The sequence below is a fragment of the Gekko japonicus genome, unplaced genomic scaffold (genome assembly GCF_001447785.1).
Source record: "Gekko japonicus isolate JY-2015 unplaced genomic scaffold, Gekko_japonicus_V1.1 scaffold30, whole genome shotgun sequence".
Taxonomy (NCBI): domain Eukaryota; kingdom Metazoa; phylum Chordata; class Lepidosauria; order Squamata; family Gekkonidae; genus Gekko; species Gekko japonicus.
In genome coordinates, this window is record NW_015168045.1 from 2,317,762 (window position 1) to 2,331,319 (window position 13,558).

Consider the following 13,558-nt stretch of genomic DNA (forward strand, 5'->3'; position numbering starts at 1 on the left):
GGAACTGCACAAGGTCCCGCAGGGCCCTGATCTCCTCCGGGAGCTCATTCCACCAGGTAGGGGCCGCCACTGAAAAGGATCTAGCCCTGGTCAACGCATGTTTTACCTCCCGGGGGCCCGGAACCACCAATCGGCTCTGGGTCCCCGACCGAAGTGCTCTTGAGGGTATATGGATTGTGTTGGACCAGGCTCCCAGTTCATTGTTTTGGTGGGCTATGGCTCAATAGTAGAACACCTGCTTCCTCGCTGAAGGTCCCTAGTACAGTTCCTGGAATCTCTAGCACAAGATCAAATCGGTAGCAGAAGTTGGGAAAGATGGTCTCTATGTGACACTTTGGATTGCTACTATTAGTCAGAATGAACTGCACTGAACTTGATAGATGGTTCAGTATAAGGTGTCTTTATTGTGATCATAAGTACTTACAGATTTCATTAAGTAGAACTCATGGAAGCAATGACACTATGATGTTGCCAACAGCCTGTCCTGTGCCAAAAGAAAAATGGCTTTAGAGAGCAGATGATGTGATCCAGCCATTAACAACCTGGGTACACATCTGGCCAACCAGTCCTTATGATAGACTGAGTCCATGTCACTGAGTCCATGTCACTGAGCCTCCTCGAGGGGACACCTGGTGGGAAGTCCATCCATACTTGTCCCTCTGGGTTCCCTTCCTACTCTCCAGATGCCAGTGAATTAAAGCAGCGTCAGCATGCCTGACTGTACTGCCAACAAACAGTGGGCTTTCACACAGATTAAAAAACCTCTGTTTATACTCCAGGCACAGACTAAGAAGGAAATGTCTGTACTAGCTGCCCTCCCCTTCCCTCCAGATGGCTGGAAGGTGAGAATTTCTTGGCAGATAAGTAACATGGCTATAGGATGCACTGCTCTTTGGCTACTTTGGCCTCTCCCCCTCACCAGGCAAACACTGATGCTCCTTCTGGATGGTGAGGATTTGGTTCCATGAAATGCCTTGTGAATCTGGGAGGTACAACATTTGACACAGCCTTGAATCACTTCAGCTTGCCATCATTCTCTTTGGAAAATAACCACAGAAAACAGTAGGTCATCTCCCAAAATTCCCTTCAGCAAAATCAAAGTTTATTTTAAGAAAACATGTCTTTGGTTAGCGTGGAGAAACAGGATTCTAATATTAAAGCTTTAAAACACAGATATGCCTGGTACTTGGTCAGTTGGTATTTGGGAAGGATGGTGACAATTGTAGACTTTAAAAGGATGGCTTCTAGTGGGAAGGTAAGTTAATAGCTTTTAGTAAATAGTCTTTAAGGACTCTTATTTTATTTTAAGATTATTAAAGCTGAATCCATGCCACAGGATAGAAAAATGTACACATCTTAATTTAAATGCATAAAAATGACAATAAATAATAATTATTGTATGGTAGTGTGTGTAGTATAGCCAGGAGATTCTAAGATTGTCTGGCAGCCAGACGTTCTAACTCTCTTAGTGTTATGCACCATTAGGTGGTGAGCTAGACTTGTTTTTAAGGCAAGAGACATTTCAGAGGTGGTTTGGCTCTCTGTCACACCCCTGGTATTCGTTGGAGGTCGTCCATCCAAATACTAGTCAGGACTAACCCTGCTTAGCTTCCAAGATCTCATGAGATTCTGCTAGCCTGGGCTACCCAAATCAGGGCATAAAAATGACAAATACAGTATAAAAGAGTAAAAGGATGATATTATTAATGGAAACAGCAGTAACAACAGAATGTAACAAAAAGTTAAAGGGAGGAATAATATGAAAATCATATGGAGAAAAAGAGTGAAAAGAACTCAGAGGTAAAAGAAGCAAATAAATTCAGTGCTTCCAATATGTATTACTTACAATTTTGTATTTCTTTTTAGGGCCATTGGCTATATCATGTCTACATTATTCTACCCAATCATTACCTTCATTCTTATTGCAATATGCATTTCCTACTGGGCGGTGACTGCTGTGTATCCTTCTTTCAGTCAAAAGTTTATGCACCTCAGATGTTCTCATGCATTCAGTTCAGTGCTTTAGTATTAGGCCAGAAGAACAGCAAGAGCCCAGCATGCTTCTCTAGAAGCTAAAGTACATGGGGAGAGGGAAAAGAAAATTCTGTGTCTCTCAAGAGGTGCTGGCTCTGCTGCTGTTTTTAGCTTTAGTGTTGGTGTGAATGTGAATGTGAATGTGAAAAGGAACCAGTGTGAATATTGTATGGCTTGTGGAGATAACACCAAAAGATCTGTACAAAATTCACCTTCCATTCACATCTTAAGATCTTACAGTGCACTCATAACTACTGGAACACATTCACTTCTTCATAGAGTTCCTCTCTCATACTGAATGTCTGGCAAGACCTGGTTACCTTGTCTTACTGATGAATTGAGTATACAATCTGTTGGGAAACCCCCATTTTTGATTGCCAAAAGTTCTTTGCATTTGGATATAAGCTTTCTAGATGATAAACACCAGTAGCTTTTTTGCTCCATCAAAATGATCATCTAGAGATGCATTTTTATTTTTTATTGGTCTGCCCAGCATCTTTTCCTGTGGTGTCCATATATGAGGTTATTAAATCATATTGTTTCTTTTTCCATGCTAACTACAAGGCCAAACTTGTTATTTAAGCAAAAGGTTGACAATATTTTAGTCTCCTAGTGAATAGCTTGCAGGCATAGCAAACAGGTTTACAGGAAGTACATGCACACTGTAGTATCATCCAATATATTAGTCATGGAGAATGTATTCTCTTGAGCTGCTATTAGTGCTCTGTATTTGGAAGGGAATACAGAAGTCTGAAATTCTGTGTTCTACTTAACCCAATTAAAACAAGCTTTCTAGCTACATCAGGAGAACCAGTGTACAAAGTCATGGCGAATCAAACCTTGTGCAAGTATGCAAATCTGACTTGTTCCCCAGAGGTAAGCATGTTTAATATTTCCCTGCAAAAGACTCTTTCATTTGTTACAAATCTGCAAAACCAGTTAAAATTAATCTAATGTTTAGAATTTTATCCTTTATTTCTATTTGTTTGTTTAAAATATTTTATTTTGCCTTGTCTGTTTAGACTCAAGGAGGCTAGCAATGCAGCAAGTTACAAACATATAAAAGCAATATAACAGTGTATCAACAATATAGAAACAGTACTCAAAATAGAAACACACAGCCAGATATGTGTTCTGTAGGATAAGCTGCACAAATTATTAATTCTTGAGTAATTGTATTAGTAACTTCTTTTGTTAGAAACCTCTTGAAGCACTTGTGTTTAATTACTGCCAGTAATGAGGTATTGAGCAACCCAGACCACTAGTGCTGCTCTTTATGTCAATTCCTGGGACATCTATATATATAAAAGAAAGTCCCCTCACCATAAAATCAACACCCAGTCCATACCCCTGGACCTAGAAACACAAAATTCGGGGAGAGTGCTCCTACCATGGCATAGAAATTTGACCCTTAAGGGGATCAAAAGGGGTAAAATGTGCTCCCCCTATTGATTCCTATGTGGCTGCCAGGCTGCTGTCTCCTTGCACCTCCCACACTCCGATTGGTCAGCTGCAGAGCTCAGCATTCTGAGGTAAAAAAAAAAAAGGTACAGGGGACTGCAGAGAGCTAATTACAGTAGAGGAAATCAGGAGTGGCCAACAGCCTGTGAGGTGAAGCAAAGCTGCTGGCCCAGCCTCCCTATGGCTTCAAACATGCTCCCCCCTCCTACACCTGACAGGCAGTTGTCTGTCAGACGCAGCAGCAGTTGCAGGGCGCTTAAAGCCACAAGGGAGCCTGCCCCAGCAGTAACACCTTTGTGACCCTGCCAGCCCCACCTCCACCGTGGCTTCTAATACTCCTCCCCCTCCTACACTGGACACTCCACCACATCACCACTCCCTCACACCAACTCCCCCTCACACCTCTAACCTCTTCCTGCCTCTGCCTCCAAGAAAGCTCCTGGCAAACATCAAGCCAGATAAACCAACGCTACAAGGAGGAGGCAACTTAGGAATGTGGCAAAGACATTTGCACATAGTACTCCTGCAGTGCACTGAGCTACACAGGCCAAGTACCAGCAAGATCACCCTGAGGTGCTCAGAACAACACAGTCCCCATATGAGCAAAACAATCCAGGAACACAAGTAGAGAGGCCATCACTTTCGTGGAAGGTAGCAGGAGTTGACTTAACAGACGACTGCTTCTTAAATGGACACTTCTATGTGGCCTGCTCCAGAGTGAGCTCATCAAGCAGCCTGGTGATCCTAGCACCTGAGGGCAGAACCACCAATGTGGTCTACAGAGAGGTCCTTCAGTAGAGAGGGGGGGAAAGCACATATGTCTCACTTCATTTCTTACACTACAATTTTCTCCATTAGAATTCCTACAACAAATGTCACATTTCAAATTTCACATCATCAGTATTGTAACTGGATTTACGGAACTCAAATACCATAGCAAAGCATGGGTATCAGGCTAGTTATATATAAAATAAAATAACTATATGTTCAGAATCAAGATTTAATTTAATTTAAAGATAATGTTTGATAGATTAAGAATTGTACTAAGGTACTAGATACCAACATGATTTTTATATTTGATACCTACAATATCTTTCTTGCCAACAGACTTTCAACATGACAAATGTGACCAAGCTGTGTCCAGGGGCCCAGTGTACATTTGCTTTCTATGGTGGAGAAAGCTTATACCACAGATACATTCTTGTCTTTCAGCTCTGCAATGTATTTGTATTTCTCTGGCTAGTAAATTTTGCCATTGCACTGGGTCAGTGTACCCTTGCAGGTGCCTTTGCCTCTTACTATTGGGCCTTTAGAAAACCTGCAGACATTCCAGCATGCCCACTGTTTGCTTCATTTGGCCGGGCAATACGGTAAGTTAAAGAAAAATTAAGTCTAAATTTGCATTTGTTTCTGCTCTTAGAAGTGGGCTTCTGCCTTACTGGGAAAGGTAGATTTTATAGTCAACATAGTTACAAAGTCCTATTCACAATGCAAGTATATTCTGGGTGGTCAGGTGTTAGACATGTTCACTTTTGCTGTTTTATGATAGTTTTTAATTGTATTTATTTACTTTATTTATAGCCTGCCTTACTCACTGAGACTCAAGGTGGATTATAGAATATACAGAGATGAAACTAAATACCATAACAATGTGAACAATAATAGAATTCCCAGCATTAATGCCAAGAGCAGTTTGCCCAGGCCCTGATTGATTCAAAGATGGCACAAAGCCCCACTGGTGGGTTTAAATCTTGGGCAGCCTATCAGGAGGCATGACTTCTGGGTTTATAAGGCAGCCACATCTCCTCTAAGCAGACTTGCTCCTCACTGCTTTCCATCTGTCCTCCCTTAGGCATCATGGGACTACCCAGTTGCCGTTTGGGGCCAAGCAGAATTTTTTTGGGGGGGTTCCCTGATGGGTGGTGGGAGAGGTGCCTTTTTAAATCTGCTCCATGATTTCTGTGTTTGTAGGTGGTGTATTAAATAAGCCTGGTTGAAGACTGTGTAGGCCATAAATAGTTTAGCAGAGATTGGGTGGGCTGATCACTATAGGTAGAGATGATCCGGTAGCACCCTGAGACACCCAAGGAAGTTGAGGGAGCATCTAGAACAATGCAGCCCTGACTGTGTGGCAGGGTGCAGCAAGAAAGGAGTGGCCCTTGGTAGTGGCTGTGCAATACATCAGGTGAGGATGACTGAGTCTTTTCAAGGTAAAGGTAAAGGTTCCCTTGCTCGAAAGCCAGTCGAGTCCGACTCTAGGGTTGCGGTGCTCATCTCCGTTTCAAAGCCGAAGAGCCAGCGCTGTCCGAAGATGTTTCCATGGTCATGTGGCTGGCATGACTGAACACCAAGGTGCATGGAACGCTGTTACCTTCCCATCGAAGTGGTACCTATTTATCTACTTGCAATTTCTTGCTTTCGAACTGCTAGGTTGGCAGGAGCTGGAACTAGAGATGGGAGCTCACTACGTCATGTGGCAACTCGGGTCTCGAACTGCTGAACTACTGACCTTCCACAGCTTGCAGTTCAGCGTCTTAACCACTTGAGCCACCGCAGCTCCTAGTCTTTGTACCTCTTGGCAGATGTATGCAGGTGATGATAAACCAAGTGGGCAAAAGATGCTGGCTGTGTTTGGAGTCAGGGTGGGTCCATCAGGAAAGGCAGCCACAGGCAGGCAGCTTGGCACAGCCCGCCAGTTTAAATAGGGTTGTCAGACACACACACACACGGTCCCGCGGGGGTTCCTGATTTGGGGGGGGTCCTTCCCACCACCAGCCAGCTGGCTGGCAGGGGGAGCCTTGCCCCTGCCCTGCAAGCAGCAATCACTTTTAAAGCAAGGGCTGCCCATGCCAGCCCTACAAGTGGCGAGATCACAGCTTGCAGGGCAAGTGAGAGCGGCTCCCGCTTCAAAACAGAAGGCACCATGCATTTTACCCTACAAGCAGTGATCTTGGGGCTTGCATGGAAGGTGCGAGCGGTGCCCACTATTTTGAAGTGCTTGTAGGGCAAGCATACCCAGTGCCCTCTCTTTTGAAGCGGAAGCTGCTCGCAATTGCCCTGCAGGCAGCAGACTTGTGGCTTGCATGGGCAGTCCCTGCTTTCCCCCAACCATTTAAAGGGAAAGTTCCCTTTAAATGGTTGGGGGAGGGGGGGCATGCGCACACAATGCTGTGTCCCTGTCACGATGACATTACTCTGTGTGACATCATCGCATTGGGGTGGCCCCTCCCCCTTCCGGCATGCCCACCCAAATCCCCCCACTGGGGGGGGGAATCGGACATGGCAACCCTATGTTTAAATATGTTGGCATATTTAAATATTGCACAGATCAGTTCAATTAAATAAACTAGTTAAATCCACAGTTGTTGTCTTGTGTCTTCTTTGAAGGAGTGCCTGGGGCAAAAGTGCCTAAGGCAAGATATATTATAAACAATACAGAATGTAGAATTACAGTGGTAGAAGACAATACAGTAGAAGCAAGATGATCCCTACAATAACTGTTGAAAAAGACTTTTAACCTTACCAAGCTGTCTAAAACTACCAATAAAAATTGTAACAACAAATACTGTGTGTGTGTGTATTTCAGAGTAGCAAGATGAGTTAGCATTTTTCAATCTGTGGCTATAATTGAAAAAATCTCAGACGTTTCCCATTTTGTATCATAATTGTACCTGTTATTTATAAAGTAATAATTACTGACCTTTACCAGTTTATTTTCTACTAGATATCATACAGGCTCCCTAGCATTTGGCTCCTTAATTCTTGCAGTAGTCCAACTGATTCGAGTAATCCTGGAATATTTGGATCACAAACTGAAAGGTGAGTTTCCATAACATTGTACATTCTCTCTTTCCTTTTTGGAAGATAGTATTTTGGTTAAGAAAGCTTAGAACCATAACTTGGGCTCATATGAACTAGCATAACCCTCATTGATATGAAGCAGATGTGAGCTAAAAGCCTTTGTTTACTTTTAGTAATGGGAACAACTATCATGAATGGTTCTGATGCTTTGAAGGGATTAACCCTTGTGTGGTAATTGATGGTTTACTGTTGTCTCTCATGAACAGTTTAGGTTGTCTGTATTTCATGCTGTTGCATCTCTGGAATAGCAAGACATGAACTGAACAATTTATAAATATTCTATGCTTCAAAAAGAGCAGGTGTGACACAGCATGGGAAAAGCTAGTGCCAACAATATTTCTGAATTGTGTGATCTCATGAACAACCACAAAGAGCTGCCGGGCAAATCCAATGGTACACTTTTGCATTGTCATGCAGCTGAAATACTAATAGCTGCAGGATGGCATGGATTGCATACATTTTGTTGCTAAATCAGTGAGCAGGCAATCAGTGACTACCAAACACAGTCAAAAGCCCTGGTGCACATGAGGTTTAAGTTGATATGGGTGAAGTAATACATGTTACTAACTTTTCATTATCGGATATGTTTACTTTTCTATTATGCAGGGTCACAGAATGTCTTTGCTAAGTTCTTGCTTTGCTGCTGCAAATGTTGTTTTTGGTGCTTGGAAAAATTCCTCAAGTTTATCAACAGAAACGCCTACATCATGGTATGTATTTTCACTGTCTTTTCCTAGTATGCTGTGGTGTCACAGCCAATGTTCCCTCTAAACTGTGTAGTCTTGTGAGCAAAAGTTCTACCATGTGAGCCACTGGCATTAAAGTTGTGAGTGAGCGATTTGGCTATGGCATAAATTAGTCTGCTCTCTGGAGCCCTCCTTCCTGAGCTAAGATGAAAATGTGTGAGCCGGAGGCTAAAAAATTGTGAGCTAGCTAACACTAACTCAGCTTAGAGGGAACACTGGTCACAGCGCATTATTTCATAATCTGATATTTTCTAAGTTAGCCCCATGTAGAATGAATTCTTCTGATCTAGGCCTGATATTATAAAAGGTTCAGTCAATGACAGGTGCGTGTTATGAATTTCCATAGGAGGGTTTAGTTATTGATGAAGCACAGAATATGAACATGTTTAAACTTAGTCTTTATTTATTTTAAGTAGTTTTATATATAATGAGCTTACCAAAAATTAACTTTGCCACAGGAGATCTTGAAACCATTGTATATATCAACTATCTATAATTTTGGTTTATTTAAAAAAACATGAATTCATTTACTGCTTGGCTCCCTGAAAGACTCTTATTTTCTGATAGTGAAGTTGGCCAGTCTTTGTATACTTAAATCCAGTGATTGGAGCTGTGAATGGGCACAAACGATCATTCTACAAACCTGAAAAGGGCCCCAGGTTTGCAGGAAAACATGAAATCGGAGAAATATACGTCGGGAAGTTTTTAAAAGCCAAAAGATAAAAGGTGTACGTGTCGCTTTAAGCAGCAGATTCCTTTATTTGCTGCTGCTGGGCAACCACACTATTCCAAGCTGGGTTTCTCTGAGTAAAAGGCAGGAAGAGAAGGTATGACCTTTTCCATGCCTATTTTGGCCTTTGAGGGAGGACTCTTTGGGGCCAGGTCTGACAAGGGTTGCCAGTTCCAGATTTGGAAGTTCTTGGAGATTTTGGGGTGGAGTCTGAGGGGGGCAGGGTTTGGGGAGGGGAGAGGCCTCAGCCAGATACAGTGTTATAAGTCCACCTTCCAAACCAGCCATTTTCTCCAGGGAGACAGCTCTCTGTCGTCTGGAGTTCAGATGTAATTCTGAGAGATCTCCAGGTCCCACCTCGAAGTTGACAACTCCAGGCCTGGCAGCAGCCTCTGGGTGACTTGATACCAACTGACTTGAATGACTCTTCAACAGCAGCCACCCTATGAAAGCCATTGTGGTGTAGCCATTAAAGCTTTAGAGTTGGGTCTCGGAGACCCAGGTTTGAATCCCCATCCTGCTGTGGAAGCTCACTGGGTGATTTTGGACCAATCACATGCTTTCAGCCTAACCTACCCCACTGGATTGTTGTGTGGATAAAAAGGAGGAGAAGAGAATAATGTGAGCTACTTTGGTCCCTGCTGTGGATAAATGTGGGGTATAAATGAAGTAAATAAATAATATAGCTGAGGATTGGAGACAAATAAAGGTTAGTTGGTGAATGGCTGAGAAAGAGAGAATGAGGCAGGTAAAGGGGAGAGGATATTCCAGTGGAGAGAAAGGGGAGGGGGGTTCAGGGGAAAGTGAAACACCCCCCCAAGTCCTTGAGGATTCCCTACCATGCAAATGGGCCTGACCCAGTGGCTGGCAGCAGACAACTGGGCTACAGTTTTCCTCGGTAGAGGCTGCTGGGGGGGAGGGACAGTTTATCTGCCCCTCTTTCTTTAAGGTAGGTTGGCTGTTGGGTGGGAAGGAGAGAGGGTAGCCAACTCCAGGTTAGGAAATTCCTAGAATTTAGGGGGGTGGAGCCTGGGGAGGGTGGGGTTTGGGAAGGGGAGGGACCTCAGAGGAGGACAGCATCCTCTAAAGCAGCCATTTCCTCTAGGCGAACTAAGGTGGCCAACCTCCAGGTGAGGTGTGGCAGTTGGAATTACAACTGCTCTTCAGATGACATAGATAAGCTGATTTGGAGCATGGATTCTACGGCATTATATCCCACTGAGGTTGCTTCCCTCCCCAAACCTTGCCCTCCCAAGGCTCCGCCCCTAAATCTCCAGGAATTTCCCAACTAGGAGCTGACAACCCAAAGGGGAAATGATCACTGTAGTTGGGAGATCCACTGTGATTTCAAGAGATCTCCAGATTGGCAACCCTAGAAGAAGAGAAAGAAGCAAGAAAAGGGGAGAGACTATGGGGGCTTCCAGGAAAGGGAAAGAGGAAATAGTTGGGGAGGTCTATACATACGGCATTGACATTAAAAGGGAAAAATACACTTCTTTAACATCTTATAGAAACTTCTAACTCAGGCGTGTCAAACAAGTGGCTCACAGGCCACATTCAGCCTGCACAGAGCTCAAAACTGGTCCCCAAGAAACTTCCTTCTCCTTTTTCCTTTCCCAGGGCTGCTCCTGCAGCTGCATCCTAGCTTGCTTCCCCCCCATCTCTTTCAGAGGCTCTTTGCTTCCTGCTTCCTACCTCTTGCCTCACTCCCCCCCCCCACACACAGAGTGATAGAGACAGCCTCATGGCTGCTTCATGCCAAAAAAATACAAAGATAAGCCTGCCTGCCCCTCCCTCCCTCCCTCCCTCACACACACAGCTTCTGCTTTGTTCTCCGGGGCTGCTCCTCCTCTTTTGGGGGGGAAGGGAGAAGGAAGAAAGAGAGAGAAAAAACAAAATTGAAGTCCCAGCTTTAAGACCAACAATGTTTTATTACAGGTATAAGCTTTTGTGTGCAAGCACACTTCGAGGGAGGGAGGGAGGGAGGGAGGGAGGGAGGATTCTTCCGACAAGCACAATGTGCATTGGGGAAATTATTTTGCCTTATTCTGAAAATTTCTCTGTTCCTATCTGGGTTTATTTTCTTTCAAAAAGACCTTGATTAGGAATTAGAACACTTGGATTGGTCCTTATATCTTGGAGAGTGGAGTGATTTCAGATGCCAAATTATAATAGCACATACTGGTAATGAAACAGGAAAACTAGGTCTCAGTTCAGTCCAGGAAGGATGCATTGTCTTGAGCTTCATTATCAATTACAATTCAGTCATCTCTATCTCTCTCTCTAATATCCCTTTGAAATTCATTTGTAAGAGCACTGCTACTCTTAAGTCAGCAACTGAATGCTGTGGTTTCTAATGTCAGACTTACGTCCATTCTCCTGGACTGAATCCTCCTAGATCAAATTGAGACCTCGGTTTCTTGTCCCATTACCAACGTTAATATCTCCATACCTACTTCCCCTCTGCATATCACACCTAATCCAATCATGCCTGCTATTGCCATTCAGCATCTGAAATCATCTTTATAAAGTTTATATCTCTGGTACCTCTAGTTACATTTTATAGAACGTATGGGCCTGCCCAACAAAGTGATATTTATGTCAGATCTGGCCCTCATAACAAATGAGTTTGACACCTATGCTCTAACTAGTATGGGTAGGGCAAGTTGGCTATGTTGTCCATGGATGGTAAACAATCTAGGTCCATTGATATCATCCTTGTTAATTCATATCTGGTCTCCAGAGTAAGCCTTTTTCCCATTAAATGCTCTTGATGTTTTGTAGATTGCAATATACGGTAAAAACTTCTGCACATCAGCAAAGGAAGCTTTCTTTCTGCTCATGAGAAATGTGGTAAGGTAAGGAGACATGCCTTCCATTTATACCTGACTCCTTCAGGTAGTGAAGTGCGGGGTATAAATCTAATCTCTTCTTCTTCTCTTCTAATCAGATCCTCTTGTTTTTCTTACAAAAGGTCAGATATTATAGAGATCTTATTTTTCATTGACCTGGCACTGAACACCACCATATGAGACAGCCTTACCACTCACATTTCTCCAAATGGAACTGAGATTAGATATGTAGTTAGCAGTCTTCCCTCTAAGCTGAGTTAGTGTGAGCTAGCTCACAGTTTTTTAGCCTCCGGCTTACACTTTTTTGTCTTAGCTCAGGAAGGACGGCTCCAGAGCAAACTAATTTATGCAGTAGGCAAATTGCTCACTCACAACTTTAATGCCAGTAGCTCACAAGGTAGAATTTTTGCTCACAAGACTCCACAGCTTGGAGGGAACATTGGTAGTGAGCACCATCATGTCTTCCTGCATCAATACTCCTCCTGCCACGAATAAGAAACCTGGAGAAAAAAGATGATACCTTTTATTCACATAGACATAAATCCTGGTCTAGAATAGATATGGCATGGATATCTGCCTCAATGACAAGAGAACTGGAAGATATAGAAATACTGCCAGGAACATTTGCAGATCACAATCCAATATTAATTTCGTTCCACTCGATACAAAAGAAAACAAGATGGAGAATGCATAGTGACCTTCTAAAGGACTCAGAATTTATAGCAAAGACTAAAAATGAAATCCAACAGTTTTTCAAGATCAATCTACAACCAGATATCTCAATAAATACAATGTGGGATGCATTCAAAGCCTTTCTAAGAGGATGGTGTATTAATCAGTATGCATGGAAAGTGAAACAAAAACATTTAAAATATGAGAATCAAAGAAGGAACAACACACATAATGTAAGGCTGCTAGTACCACCTTCCTGCCACAGAGCCCCAAAACTACTGCTTTGAGGGATTTATTTAATTAATTAATTAGTCATCTGCCTTTCTCCCCAAAGGGGACCCAAAGTGCCTTACATTATTCTCCTCTCCTCCATGTTATCCTCACAACAACACTGTAAAGGTGGATTAGATATAGAGAGTGTGACTGGCCCATGGTCACTCAGAAAGCTTCCTTGGCACAAAGGGGGATTCAGTTCCAGGTGACCCAGAATGTCAGACCAAGGTGCCTGACATTCTTAATCACTCCACTACACTGGCTCTCATAACATCCAATCCCAAGTGAGAAACCAACCATAGGGCCTGCCAGTCACTAGGGTTCTTCACTAGGGATGTTCTGTTTAGTAATCAATAGATCATCCAGCCTGGACCCCCCCAGACTCCAAGACTGCAGTAAAGTTTTCTGCCTCTCCCAACTATGCTCAGACCCTGATCATATACCCTTTTGTGCATCAAAGCTGCCTCTCTCTAAATCTTTGTGGTGGTGGAAAGTGCCCTCAAGTTGAAGCCGACTTATAGCAACCCAATAGGTTTTCCAAGTCAAGAGACATTCAGAGGTGGTTGCCATTGCCTGCCTCTGTGTTGTGACTCTGGTATTCCTGGGTGGTCTCCTATTCAAATACTGACCAGGCCTGACCCTGCTTAGCTTCCGAGATCTGACAAGATCAGGCTTGCCTGGGCTATCCAGGTCAGGGCCTAAATCTTTTTACCTTTCCTCAAACTATTCCACAGGGCTTTCTGCTCCTAGTTAACCCATGTCCATTCAGGTTAACAAGTTTTGTTGCCTTCCCTTTTCCTTAGTTTTTATGCATTACATAGACTGCAAAGGCTCTAGACAAGGAGCATACCATTGTTGTATTCTGTACAACATCCTTGCACTGCTACAAAATAAATGTTAAATAGTGATAGACTGTAAGGCAGTAGCAT

The 13,558-nt window shown here is 43.2% G+C and overlaps 1 protein-coding gene across 1 annotated transcript in view; it reads left to right on the plus strand.

The window, feature by feature from the left end:
• The window catches only part of SLC44A5 (solute carrier family 44 member 5), a 212,903-nt gene that overhangs the window by 184,014 nt on the left and 15,331 nt on the right, over nt 1–13,558 (plus strand). The window contains exons 13-18 of the mRNA XM_015414270.1: nt 1,867–1,959; nt 2,823–2,910; nt 4,603–4,865; nt 7,220–7,314; nt 7,963–8,066; nt 11,617–11,690. Of these exons, the coding sequence (XP_015269756.1) occupies nt 1,867–1,959; nt 2,823–2,910; nt 4,603–4,865; nt 7,220–7,314; nt 7,963–8,066; nt 11,617–11,690 (717 nt within the window). The remainder of the gene's footprint in view (nt 1–1,866; nt 1,960–2,822; nt 2,911–4,602; nt 4,866–7,219; nt 7,315–7,962; nt 8,067–11,616; nt 11,691–13,558) is intronic.